This window comes from Coregonus clupeaformis, chromosome 17 (genome assembly GCF_020615455.1).
Source record: "Coregonus clupeaformis isolate EN_2021a chromosome 17, ASM2061545v1, whole genome shotgun sequence".
Lineage (NCBI taxonomy): Eukaryota > Metazoa > Chordata > Actinopteri > Salmoniformes > Salmonidae > Coregonus > Coregonus clupeaformis.
In genome coordinates, this window is record NC_059208.1 from 40,746,727 (window position 1) to 40,760,762 (window position 14,036).

General features: G+C 45.6%; 2 protein-coding genes across 4 annotated transcripts in view; both read left to right on the forward strand.

The window, feature by feature from the left end:
• Positions 1-1,804: 1,804 nt before the first annotated feature.
• LOC121586400 (adenylate kinase 2, mitochondrial) lies at positions 1,805-7,245 on the forward strand. 3 transcript variants are annotated; one of them, XM_041903046.2, is made up of 8 exons: positions 1,806-1,979; positions 3,387-3,512; positions 3,717-3,827; positions 4,058-4,152; positions 4,487-4,559; positions 5,356-5,560; positions 6,484-6,549; positions 7,039-7,245. In XM_041903046.2, the coding sequence occupies exons 1-8, from the start codon at positions 1,881-1,883 to the stop codon at positions 7,044-7,046; spliced, it is 783 nt and encodes a 260-aa protein (XP_041758980.1). In that variant the 5' UTR covers positions 1,806-1,880; the 3' UTR covers positions 7,047-7,245. The 3 variants fall into 3 exon arrangements, with proteins under 3 accessions (XP_041758979.1, XP_041758980.1, XP_041758982.1); XM_041903045.2 differs by having other exon boundaries at positions 1,805-1,979; positions 6,484-7,245; XM_041903048.2 differs by lacking the exon at positions 6,484-6,549.
• A 605-nt stretch (positions 7,246-7,850) lies between these two features.
• The window catches only part of LOC121586401 (E3 ubiquitin-protein ligase RNF19B-like), a 29,176-nt gene continuing 22,990 nt past the window's right edge, over positions 7,851-14,036 (forward strand). Inside the window, exon 1 of the mRNA XM_041903049.2 lies at positions 7,851-8,142. The gene's annotated coding sequence lies outside the window, so the exon portion shown is untranslated. The remainder of the gene's footprint in view (positions 8,143-14,036) is intronic.

Here is a 14,036-nt window from a genome sequence, read left to right on the forward strand (position 1 = left end):
CAAAGGACCGGCTTCTCCGTAGGTACTGGTCCTCCATTGCCGAACATGTAGCACCCACCTGAGTGATGCCACCGCTGCTGAAAAGCGCACAAAAAGCCACCACATCATGGCAGTGGTTAGGAACAGTCCCCGAGCCTCTTCTGCCATCTCTGGAAACATCATTCAGTACTTGTAATTCTTCCCGACAGATGAAACAATCATAATAATATTAATTAATTATTCATTCATAATAATAATAATAATAATAATAATGATAGAGGATTATGTAACTAATAACAATGTTCCTTTATTTTTTATGATCCCTGACCAAAGAAGATTAATAATTGCATAAGCAAAACCTGGATGTTATATCAAGAAACGAGTTTACTATTTCAGCAAATCAGCGTGTAGGACGCTGGACTGAGCCATCTAATCGCCAATGTGATCGAAGTATTTTCTGATAGAGAGGGCTTTCATCCTAAACAGACAGGATAGTAGATGTTTCATCCTAAACAGACAGGATAGTAGCTGACAATGAGTTATTGGGTCAACCTACAAGGACATGGGGTGTCTCATCCTGCGAAAGGAATTTTACAGGCATGCTGGGAACATGAGCGAAGACAGAACACGAGCTTTGGGTGGGTGGGTAATACCCAGGCGAAGGAGATGGGACAGTATGGAAGGGAGTCCAACCGTAGCTATTTCTGTAAATCCAGCATGGCTACTCCCGCCTCCAGTAGTTGATCTAGAAGTGTTGGAGAGACTACAGAAAGATAGGGATGGTGTTGATCCAGCTGATTTCTTTAAGAGACGTCTGGATACTGTGTATCAGGATTTTGTGGCCATTTACACAGATGGTTCAAAAGATCCAAGGACAGGACGTACTGGGTCAACATTTGTAGTGCAGGGATGTGGGGTGGAAGTCAGGAAACGTATTACAGATCATCTGGCAGTATATACGGCGGAGCTGATACTTGGCCTTGCAGTGGGTGGAGGAAGTCAAAGAAGACAGAGTAGTTATTTGCTCTGATTCATGTGCAGTGTTAATGAGTCTCCAGTCCTTTAGCTCACAATACCTGCTTTAGACTGATATATACAGTGATGGTGCAGAGATAATAAGGGACGGCATTTATTGCAAGTACATTTTTAGTCATTTAGCAGACGCTCTTATCCAGAGCGACAGCATACATTATTATTATTTTTCTTTCATACCCGTGGGAATCGAACCAACTACCAACTGAGCTACATCCCTGCCGGCCATTCCCTCCCCTACCCTGGACGACTTGTGCGCCGCCCCATGGGTCACCAGGTCGCGGCCGGCTACGACAGAGACTGGATTCGAACCAGGATCTCTATTGGCACAGCTAGCACTGCGATGCAGAGCCTTAGACCACTGCGCCACTCGGGAGGTACAGAGGAAAGTCGGGGAGCGGAGGACGGCAGGAAGGGACACAGCCAGTTGAATAAGACATTTAAATGTGATAGGAAAGCATCCAACAGGAAAGTGTGAATTTTGTCAGGAGCATGTATTGCTACAGTGTGGGCAGTATCAGAGGGAAATAGAGAGGATACGATCTAGTATGAGGGAGAAGGGGATAGAGGAAAATAGTTTAAATACTATATTGAGTAGAACGTCATTAGATATAGTTTCAAATATTTTGTTATCTTTTTTTAAGAGCAACGGGTCTGGTAGGTAGGATTTAGATTCTCCCTTTCTCTGGCCCACACTCCAGTACAGTAGGTGGCGGTAATGCACCGTAACGTTGGAGGCCAACCGCCGATAAACCCCAATGAAGAAGAAGAAGAAGAAGCAGTAAACAGACAGGAAGAAGGCGGTGACACTTCCTTTCTTGGGCGAGTTGGCTGATAAGGAAAGTGGCACAAGGACGATTAAAGTGAATATGGCCCCCAACACGCAACTGAATGAAGCGGTGTCCAACGTAAAAAAGGGAATTCGGGCAATCCTGCTCGGACCCCCTGGTGCTGGGAAAGGAACACAGGTGAGTGAATTATGCTAACTTGCTAGCTTGCTTAGGAAGTGCAGGAATGGGAGATCGCTTGGCCGACACTGCCAACTAACTTTATACACCTTGTCCTGAAGCTCATTCTGAATTGGCTTGCATAGATGGCCATCTCTGCCAGCTTTACCAAGTCGCGTGTAATGAATTGAGTAGCTAGATCAGACGAATAAGGAAGTATCATAAAAGTTGTAAATAGCTTGTTAACTAGTTATGAGCGTCTGTCAAGTGGAATGTAACTATTTCCCTCTTGCCTCCCACTATCTGGTGCTGGCCAGTTTGATTGTGAACTTGCAACACCTTGGCACACAGTCAGTGTGGTACTCGTCTCTGGAGTCGCATGCCAACCGTTTGTGTGAAGGGTCCTAAAGATAAGACGGCCCTTTCAACTAACTTTCAATGTCACATTAGGTGACTGTATGCTAATCATACTCTCCAGCTGGCCAGAGCCAACTACTTTCACTTGATCTAACCATGTTCAATGAAAACGTATAGACTCTTTTGACTTCCCTGTCAATAAGCTCATTGTAGTTATTATTTAATATCTGGGGGTCTCTGGTCCAGGAGAGCAACAGGTTGTGCAAGGTTTTGTTAGAGGTAATTTTGTCAGTTGTGTTTGGGCTGGAACAAAAGCTGGAACACCCTGCAGCTTCCCACGACCATAGTTGGGGACTAATGTACTTCCTTGCAGTCCTGTATCCAGACTTCTTTCATGGCTATAGTGGCTGGATAGCTGCACAGCATAGCCTTGTAAAAAAACTCAGTGTGTACTGAATAAAAGTGTTTTATTTGTTTTTTAAAAAATTGCACAGGCTGGAAAAATTACTGTAGGGAGCTTTAAGACGCATACCTTTGGTCTGGCTTGGAAATTCCAAGTATTTAGTCAGTCTCCTGAGGGTTTGGTCTTTCTCTCAGTTGTGGAGCAACCTGAACATCACTCTGTTGAAATGTAAAAACAAAATAGCAACATGATTGTGGCCTTGAAATTACTGTACTGCACTGCATGTGCTATGGAGTTAATTATTCAACCCACTTCTTTTTACTTTTCCAAAAGTGTCCCACACCCTCCCCACACACATTCAGACATTAGTCTCATATCATGGGTGGAGGCTTTGTTGTTCAGTAGCTGAAGGGATTTTGTGCTTCGACTGTGCCAAAAACATGGATGACAGCCAGCCATTTAATATTCAGCATGACTTTAATGCTTTGAAGGGCTCCCACCTGTTGTAATAGTTTGACAGGTTGGGAGGCGTAAATGCTTTGCCATACTCTTCTCTTCAGAGTTGTCAAGTTACGATTTTTAAACATGAGACGTGACTACATAAATGCTACACTTGTTGCCCTTATAACATTAGACTTTATGCCAATACCCTCCCTCTCTCCTCCCAGGCTCCTCGGTTGGCGGAGCAATACTGCGTGTGTCATCTGGCCACGGGGGACATGCTGAGGGCCATGGTGGCGTCTGGCTCTGAGCTCGGCAAGAGGCTCAAGGAGACCATGGATGCCGGGAAACTGGTAAGATGTGTAGTGTGTTCATATGTTAGTTCTGAACATGTCTCTGTGTGCTCATTTAATAGGAATGAATCTGTTTTTGTGTCACTGGTGCTGTAGCTTAGTGGTAATCAGAGACCGGTTTACTTGGGCCTCTGTCCCAATTGTGTGTTCTCATGCATTTTGTTTCACTGCTCATCACTCGGTGAACTGTCAAATTACTCATAGGTCAGTGATGAGATGGTGGTAGAACTCATAGAAAAGAACCTGGACACGCCTCCCTGTAAGAAGGGGTTCCTATTGGATGGATTCCCCCGCACAGTGAAACAAGCAGAGATGGTGAGGATTGGTTGGCGCCTGACTCCATTTTTCTGTCAATCCCCAGAGCAAAAGTTTGTCTTGCTGTTAATCAAGCATATGCAGTGATGTAGTGGTAAAAAAAAAGATAGGTAAACTGTTACGCAACATGAAATAGGTGCGTAAACTGCGTTTACCCTCCACTATACCACTGAGCATATGAACCTGTTTCCTACCTGCTCCCATGTTTCATGACTCCCTCTCTCTCCTAGCTGGATGACTTGCTGGAGAAGCGCACAGAGAAGCTGGACTCTGTGATTGAGTTCTCTGTCGATGACTCCCTACTGGTGCGCAGGATCTGTGGCAGGTAGGACCAAATATTCTGCGGTGCCCTGTGGTCTGAGCTAGTTATTATCGACCATTTGTTGGACAAATAATGTTGCAGAGCCATACCTCCCTCATCCACAACAAACAATGCTCTGTATTGAGGACACGGCTTCATACAGAGGTAATGATGTACCTATAGTCCATTCAAATGGTGACATCAGCATGTCAAAAGGGGTTCTTTGTGTGGCCATGATGGGATATAGTGTAAGCCTTTGAAGTAGGCTCTGAAGTGGGCCAAGGGCAGTGTGGGTGGCTTTGACGGAGGACAGGAGTATTGTTGAAATGGCCCACTAACCTTCTCCTCTCCCCCTCAGACTAATTCACCAGCCTAGCGGTCGCTCCTACCACGAGGAGTTCAACCCACCCAAAGATCCCATGAAGGATGACGTAAGTATCTTGTCGATGGACGTCCCCGTTCCTGAGTCTGGATATCCTACTTCTATTGTAGATCCCAATCTGCTAACCATGGGTGTTCAAATGTGTTTCTGGGTCAACTTGCACTTCAAAAGTGTGTGTGAGTGCTCAAACATACACTTTTAACAAGTGTCTCTGTTTGTAATATGAAGAAAGCAGTGGCTCATTTGCGAACAGTCTTTCACAAGTGTTGTGAAACACACTCCCTTGGCCAGGAGTTTCTCAGTGCTAGTGGCTTTGAGCGCTTGTTTCATTTGAGTCATTTAGCAGACGCGTTTATCCAGAGCGACTTACAGTAGTGAGTGCATACATTTCATACTTATTTTTCTCCATACTGGTCCCCCGTGGGAATCGAACCCACAACCCTGGCGTTGCAAGCGCAATGCTCAACCAACTGAGCCACATGGGACCGTTTCAGATGCTCAGCACAGAGATGGCTTTCAAAACACATGCAAGAGGGGCTCTGTGGTGTACCCAGAGAGGTAGCTCAGTCCTACTGGCTTGGAAAACCTTCACAAGCCCTTCTGTGATCATCATAGATCCGACAGGACTGGATTAGGAGATAATTTAATATGGCAGAAGATGCATTTGCCCAACTTGAGTGCTAGGGGGAGCCATCACCATATTTCCTACACCTATCCAATTATTTCAGATCTTTGAACTCTTTAAGGTGTAGGGAGGAAGGGGGGAAAAAGAACTGACAAGAGAAAGAAAACAAAATGGCCCTTTTCACTCATGACCCCTAATGTTGTTCTCTGTCCCCCATCAGGTGACAGGGGAGCCGCTGATGCGCCGCAGCGATGACAATGCGTCGACACTGGGCTCACGGCTGGAGGCCTACCACAGGCAGACGGTGCCCCTGGTCAAGTACTACAGCGCCCGCGGCCTGCACAAGGCAGTCGATGCCGCCCAGTCCCCCGATGTAGTCTTCGCCTCCATCCTCGCCGCCTTCTCCTCTGCCACAGCCGCCACCTGTAAAGACCTGGTGCTCTTCGTCTAAGCTCCCTCCACCTCTCCTCACTCTCAGGACTCTCGTCCGTGCTCCTTTCGTCTAGCTTTCCAACTCTCCTCCTTAGTCTTTCCTTCACTCTCAAGACTAGTCTGTGCTCCGCTCTCCTCCCCCTCTTCGTCTCTGCTCTCCACTTTCTTCATTCTGTGGTGGGGTGTCTCTCCCTTGTACTTGAATGCTCTCCACTACTGGGACTTGAACACACTTCTCCTGGAAACTACAGAGACTTGAATAGATGGTTATAATGGAGTGTATAAGATAAGTGTAATGTCCCCTTGGGTCAGGAATACATATCAGTGGTAATCAAATACATGTTTCTTTGTCACATTCTTCGTGAACAGGTGTAAACTAACAGTGAAATGCTTACTTATGGGCCCTTCCCAACAATGCAGAGAGAAAAAATATAAATAATAACACAATAAATACACAATAAGTAATGATAACTTTGCTATATACACGTGTATATAATATGTCTATATAATGTAGCTTCATTGATGGTCCCTGTACTTGGATTAAATTGAGCAAACAGTAGGGAATGTGATTAAGAATGTATTAGTTAATCTGAATGTAATATGTCCTGTGATAGATGACAGGGATAGCTAATGCTAATGTTGTACAATGTCAGTCTACTCAGGAATTCATTATGAATCTATTGACTCTTCTACTTTGACACCTTATGTATGCATTGATGTTATTTTGGTTAAAGAAAGTGAAAGCATGCCACTTTTCTAGAGCATAGCCACAAACCAAAAATACCTGTCATACCAATGTAGATTTAGTTCCTGTTAACCAACGACACTATTTTCTGTTCCTGTTGGTACTATTTCTATCCCACTCTGTGAATAGGCTACATGTTGACTCTTTTGACCTTTCCGTTTTTCTTTCTAGGTTTTTGTCTCCCCTCTGTAGATTCTGACTCTTCTCCTCTGAATGTGAATGCAAGATGTTCTCAGGGTAGTCAGAAAACAATAGCAGTTGTATTGTGTGAAGCTATATTGGCCATTAGGCTTGCTGTGGGAATTTTTCTAGCTTGACTAAATAATGTTAAAAGTATCAAAACAATGACACCACTGCATTGAATGTTGCTTTAGTTCCTGTAGTCCAGTTTGCTACTGGTAAATGATTGTTAATGTACTGCTAAGTCACATTGTAGTTCACTGTTCATTTAAACTTTTATGTAAAGCCTAACGGCTGACACTTTTGATTGTTTAATGTTAATGCATAACGCGTAAAGTTTTAGAAATGGATGTTGGAAGCCTAATTGCACTATAGATGGACAGGATTGTTAAGTTGAACACGCACAAGGACCCGTATATGTCTAAGGGAGCAACTTGTGTCTGTAGCTAAATGTTTTGCCTCTTGCAGCTTTGAATGACCCAAAACATTTTTGTGCACATTTCTCCTATGTTTAAATTCACCTGAGACTCTTCTTTCTTTTTTCAGCTGTTTGAATCCCTGCTTCTCCAATCCTTGCAATGGAAACAAGGGAGGGAGGGGAAGGAGGAAATGTTGTACTGTAGCACTTCATTTGGAAATCTGGTTCAGTTTAATGCAGTGCATTCTACAAGGAATAAGTGGAGCCATCTCGGAATTGACTTTGATTATATTACCCTTCTAATAAAGAAAAGAGAAGCTGTTCTACAATCATGACATCATTTTATAGCCTCCCTTTGTGCTGATTACTACTAATATAATATTGCTTGCTACTAATATAACACTCAACTGCCATTAAACCATTGAGTCATGGTTTACTTTGCATATTGGGCAGATGGCTTTATAGAACATAATAGATTTGTTTGCATTAGCCTTAGTGGCTAATGTTCATACTTTTCAAATGTGTAATAGGGCTAGAAGTTTTTCCTCATCAGGTTACCTGGTCAGGAACATTTCTGATAAAGTATTATAGACACTGAAAGATGTAATTTGAGGACATGGATCCAAGTACATTGCTCCAGCACTCAATCATATCTGTAAAGTTGGATGAAATTTAGTAGGCTGCATTTCCCATATCTGATCGACTGTGGTGGGCAGGATCTTTAGGATTTGACTTCAAATGATTTATGGGAACTCTAAACAAAATAATAATGTTGAGCAAGTTCCATGTGATTTCATTCCACAGAAACAAAATATTGACATCAGTTTCGCTTTGTTTACCAGGTTATTTCCACACCCGGTAAATGCGTTTTGAGCTTCCAAAGGTGACGTCATTACGGACGGGTGGGGTTCCGTGTTCTCTGTTGGTAGCGTAACGGACTGGGTTTTTCCTCCATCAGAAAGCGAAGAAGCAAGCTGCGAAGATTATATTATTCTGTTGCGCTCCAAAGAGGGGACGGGGTCCCAGCTGTATTTTATATTCAAACTATACGCCAAGATATAGGCCATTGATATTTTAGGAATGGTGTGTCAGGTCCCGTATAGGAGGCTGAGATGAAATAGCCTAGACATGAAGATGATTTCAACACGCCCAAAGCAAGCGATCACTGCCATCACCGCTCACGGGTGAACACTCACAACGGGTACTAGAAAACGGTCTCATACCACCCCGAGGTAAGAAAAGTCAGCCGTATTGGGCCTTGACACAAATTGCAACATGTTAAGCATTTTCATCATGCGTCTTGTTAGGCTACATTAAGGTTAGTAACCTATCGCTAACGGAAGTGTTACAGTTTGTTACCTGGTCAGTTTATATGAACAGCCAAAGGTACACTACATGACCAAAAGTATGTGGACACCTGCTCATCTAACATCTAATTCCAAAATCATGGGCATTAATATGGAGTTGGTCCCCCCTTTACTGCTATAACAGCCTCCACTCTTCTGGGAAGGCTTTCCACTAGATGTTGGAACATTGCTGCAGGGATTTGCGGTTGAGGTCAGGGCTCTGTGCAGGCCAGTCAAGTTCTTCCACACCGATCTCGACAAACCATTTCTGTATGGATCTCGCTTTGTGCACGGGGGCATTGTCATGGTGAAACAGGAAAAGGCCTTCCCCCAGACTGTTGGCACAAAGTTGGAAGCACAGAATCGTCTAGAATGTCGTTGTATGCTGTAGCATTCAGATTTCCCTTCACTGGAACTAAGGGATTCGTCCGTCGGACTGCCAGATGCAGAAGCGTGATTCATCACTCCAGAGAACGCGTTTCCACTGCTCCAATGTCCAATGGCTTTACACCACTCCAGCCGACGCTTGGTATTGCACATGGTGATCTTAGGCTTGTGTGCGGCTGCTCGGCCATGGAAACCCATTTCATGAAGTGTTTCAACTGAAGTGGCCTACCATTTTACGGCTGAGCCGTTGTTGCTCCTAGACGTTTCCACTTAACAACACAGCACTTACAGTTGACCGGGACAACTCTAGCATGGCAGAAATGTGATGAACTGACTTGTTGGAAAGGTGGCATCCTATGACGGTGCCACGTTGAAAGTCACTGAGCTCTTCAGTAAGGTCATTCTACTGCCAATGTTTGTCTATGGAGATTGCATGGCAGTGTGCTCGATTTTATACGCCTGTCAGCAATGGGTATGGTTGAAATAGCCGAATCCACTAATTTGAAGGAGGGTCCACATACCTTTTGTGTATATATAGTGTATAGGTCCCATATTATTGGGCATGTTCTGACTGTTCCTCATTTTTTAGTATAAAACAATTGCACAGTAATCTAACAGTGAGTCAAGGCTGATGATAGAGTACCACAGTACATAACTACTGTGTGTACGTCTGTGTTTATGTACATGCATGTTGGTACAGTAGCCTATATGAAGTGGTGAGCTACTGTTTAGCTCCTCAGAGCATTCTTTGACATCTCTATTCCAAAATGCCTGTCATGTCGAATGCCCTCTCATTCTCAATTTCCTCCTCTCTCACCCCCTCTCTCTTTCACTCATTCGTTCCTTGTCCCACCGCTCCCCTGTTTGTCCCGAAAGAATGATTGAGGCCAGGATATTAATATAATTCCATTGAGAGAGGAAAGAAGTGACGACATGCAACCATGAAAGCATGGTATCCAGTTGCTTGCTCTAGTTACCGTCTGTCCTCAACAACTAATAGGAAAGTCAATACTCACTACCCCACAACTATATTACCTCTATGTATTAGAAATACTGACGTCATTAGTAGTCTCTGGTCCCATATAGTAGAACTATTCTCATAATCATAGTTTGTTAAGGCCGTAACTTTAACCACAAGCTTCAGGTTGTCACCCTAACAGTCAACCATACTAGGCCTATGTGACATACTGTATCTATCTCCTCTCCACTCACATGCACTGTCCTCATTGACATGTCTCAACTCCTTCTCCCTCATTCTCTTTCTCCCTCGAACTACCCGGCCCCTCCCTGTCTTTCATACCCACTGGTTGGTTGGTAGACACTGGTCTGTGTTGGTGGATTGGAGCTCAGGGGGCAATGGCTGTGGGGCTGGGACCTGGGCCTACTCTCTGCCACTGTGACGCCTCCAGGCTTCACATTAAACATTCAACAACTCAGCAGTTTGCCTCCTGAACGCTCCTGTAATTATAGAACCTCATAGCCTGACTCTCCCTTTTCACTCACTGAATCAGAGGGGCATTCATACGTGTGTATCTCTTATGCAAGACATAAGTGTGTGTGTTTTTGTTTGACGATGTGTCAATGTGTGTATGACTGGGTGTATACGTATGCGGGTGTGTGTCGTGTGCGTTCGAGTGCTTGGAATGGGGGTATTCCTGTTGCTTCATTTTGTTTGAAAAGGGATGCGAGACTGACTGACCACCTCAGACGAACTCATCTCTGCCAGCTTCAGTTCTGAGGTAAATTCAGAGGAAACGCAAAGTCTGGTTTCTCTAGGTGCTTCCACAGAATGGCCAACAACTGTCTCTGGCTCTCAACTTAAAACTCCCACATCTTCCATTACCTTATAAAACTGATAGTGTGGGAGGGCTCCAAATGGCCTCCAAACACTATGAATCAGTAGGTAACCAGATAATGGCGCTTTTAGCTGAACAGAAGGACAAGTTTCATTTTTAACCCAGTTATCACGTAGTCTCATCACATCACGACATGACTCAACTGGCCTGGTGTTTGGAGGCAGCCTTGGCCTGCCCAGCCCTTCTAGCACGCAAGCGAGACACGGCGATGGCCTTGTCACAGAGAGAGGAGGAACGAGAGGGAGAGAGAGGAGGAACGAGAGGGGGAGAGAGAGAAAGAACAAGCGGGAGAGAGAGAAAGAACGAGAAGGAACAAAAGGGAGAGAGCGAAGGAGAGGTTGAGAGAGAGGTGTAACTGTGTCATAGCCACAGGGGCAGTTCACTCTGTTACCTCCCTCTATATTAGCTCCTGCCAGAAGAGAAAGAAAGAAAAAGAGAAGGACACACTGAGGGGCATCTCACTGCCTCAAGCTGCGGCCACCACCTTCGTTATTGCGCCCTTCTGCTCTAATGGATTTAGTCTGTTAAACCAGTAAACCTGAGTTCACAGAGACCACCTGCTCTACCCAAAGACTCAGCCCAGAGACACAGGCCTCAGTCCTCAGTTACAGCTCAGGGCTTACAGAGGGTTTAGGAAGTATCACTACAAACCAGCTAATTAGCTTACCAGCCCGTCTGCCAACCCCTCTGTTTGTCATTCTTTGTAAACAACCACACAGTGACATGAGTCGGATTGTTTGTGTGGTGGTGAGCTTCAATTACTTAGGCCTTCTGGAGTATAGTACTCTATCAGTACCTTACTATGCACCCTTTGTGTTAGTTTGTCAACCATATCGCTGAATATCGACTATATCCCTGAATAATATGACATTTACACACACACACACAAAATATTTATTTCATAAAGCATAGTAATCAAAGTAGCCAAAGTGAAATATAGCACAAAAGTATAATAGGGACGTCCCCAGTCTTCCCTTTGACTTTGGTTGGAAGTCCCTGGGCAAAAATAGACGCATGCTTTTATTGTCTTCATTTTGCATAATGTATTTGCAGAGGCTTGTACAATGTAACCCCGAAACAGCTCTGCTAAAGCAGCAATTCAGCTCTGACTCAGCGGTGGCTTGTGTAACAACTATCAGGTCTTTCAGTGGCACACCTGTATTATACCTAATTGACTTACAGTAAGTGTGTGCATAGATGCAGTATGTAGGTTCAAAGGGCCCCTGGGAAGGATGGAGGATCCTAAAGTGCTTAGACTGTACGGTTTCAGTGTCTTCCGCAGACAGAATTGCTGAGACTAGGCCAAACAAACTGAAAGAACAAACTGGCCCCACTTAATGTCCAAGAAGAGTAATGTCTCTGTCAAGAGGATGAGAGGCTCTGCATACAGTTGACTCACAGGGCAGCAGCAAGCATAACAATATCTGACTTGTCTGAGAGGTTTTTCATGCAGAAGACAAGAAACTAGAGCTGCTTAGAGGCAAAATAAAATGTCATTAGTGTAATTGTACATCACAGCGAGAGATTGTGTGTGTGTGAGCGAGCAGCAGTCGAGTGGGAGGACAAGTGAGGGACAAAGAGTGTGCACAGAATCTAGACCACTGAGTCTTCAGCCTGTCCATGCCCACCTGCCATGCCTCCTCACTCATCCCTCTTTCTATTTCTGTCTCTCTGTCTCTCTCTCTCTCTCCCAAGTCATGTAGGGGCTACATTCATTTTATATCACACTAAAATTATCCTAAAAGGTCTAACCTCTGGATACTAGATGCTTAAACTATCAAAACCCTTCCAAATATATTGTTACTGTCACGCCCTGGCTCTAGGGACTCTTTTAAGTTGAGCCAGGGTGTGTAGAGTTTATGTTTTGTGCTCGTTGTGTCTAGTCTAGTTTTTGTATATCTATGTTGGCCAGAGTGGTTCTCAATCAGAGGCAACGAGTATCAGCTGTTGCTGGTTGTCTCTGATTGGGAACCATATTTAGTCAGGTGGTTTTCCCACAGTGTTTGTGGGATCTTGTTCTGTGTTGGTTTGTGTTTTGCACCTGTGGACGTCACGTATCGATTTGTTGTTTTGTTCGTGTATCATTTAATAAATAAGTATGTTCACCTTCCACGCTGCGCCTTGGTCCTCTATATCCGACGATCGTGACAGAAGATCCCACCAATACAGGACCAAGCAGCGTGCCCAGGCAGGAGAGGAGAAGCGGCACCAACCGGACAGGCGAGGGGCACCCCCAATAAATTTTTAGGGGGGGGCACATGGCAGGGACGACGGGGCCACTGGAGGCAGATAAGGGGCGAGTTGGTGGACGAGGAGAGAAGGCCACCGGGTTACGGGAGCCATTGGTGTATAGAGGGAAGGAAAATGTAGAGGCACGGCGAGAGGTACTGAAGTGTGTTGCCGAGAGGTACTGAAGTGTGTTGCCAGTCCGGTCCGGCCCGTTCCTGATCCCCGTGTAAGGCCAGTGGTGTGTGTTCCCAGTACGGTCCGGCCTGTCCCTGTCCATCGCGCCAAGCCTATGGTGCGCGTCGCCAGCCCGGCCCGGCCTGTTCCTGCCCCTCGCACCAAACCTGTGGTGCGCATCGCCAGCCCGGTCCGGCCTGTTCCTGCACCCCGCACCAAGCTAGTGGTGCGCGTCGCCAGCCCGGCCCGGCCTGTTCCTGCTCCCCGCACCAAGGCAATGGTGCTCGTCGCCAGCCTGGTCCGGCCTGTTCCTGCTCCCCGCACCAAACCTGTGGTGCGCATTGCCAGCCCGTGCCCGTTTCACCGGTGCCTGGTCAGGTACCGGTCAGCTGCTCCACACCGGAGCCTGAGCAATCCGCTCCACCGAAGTCCAGTCCAGCTCCAGCCAGTGGGGCTAGACCAGACCAGGGGCACTACGGGGGGGTTAGTAGAGGGTGGTGGTCAAGCCCGGAGCCGGAACCGCCTCCAAGGAGGAATACCCACCCAGCCCTCCCCTGTTCGGTGATGTTTAGGCGCGGTCGCAGTCCGCGCCTTTAGGGGGGGGTACTGTCACGCCCTGGCTCTAGGGACTCTTTTAAGTTGAGCCAGGGTGTGTAGAGTTTATGTTTTGTGCTCGTTGTGTCTAGTCTAGTTTTTGTATATCTATGTTGGCCAGAGTGGTTCTCAATCAGAGGCAACGAGTATCAGCTGTTGCTGGTTGTCTCTGATTGGGAACCATATTTAGTCAGGTGGTTTTCCCACAGTGTTTGTGGGATCTTGTTCCGTGTTGGTTTGTGTTTTGCACCTGTGGACGTCACGTATCGATTTGTTGTTTTGTTCGTGTATCATTTAATAAATAAGTATGTTCACCTTCCACGCTGCGCCTTGGTCCTCTATATCCGACGATCGTGACAGTTACTTGACAAGAATACATTCTTAATTCCAGAGACTACACATTTGTTCATGTAATGAAGGTTCTATAATGCCATATATACAGAACAGTATCTGAGTGCATGTATAGAGGCAGCTGTCATACCTACACTGAACAAAAATATAAACGCAACATGTGAAGTGTTGGTCCCATGTTTCATGAGC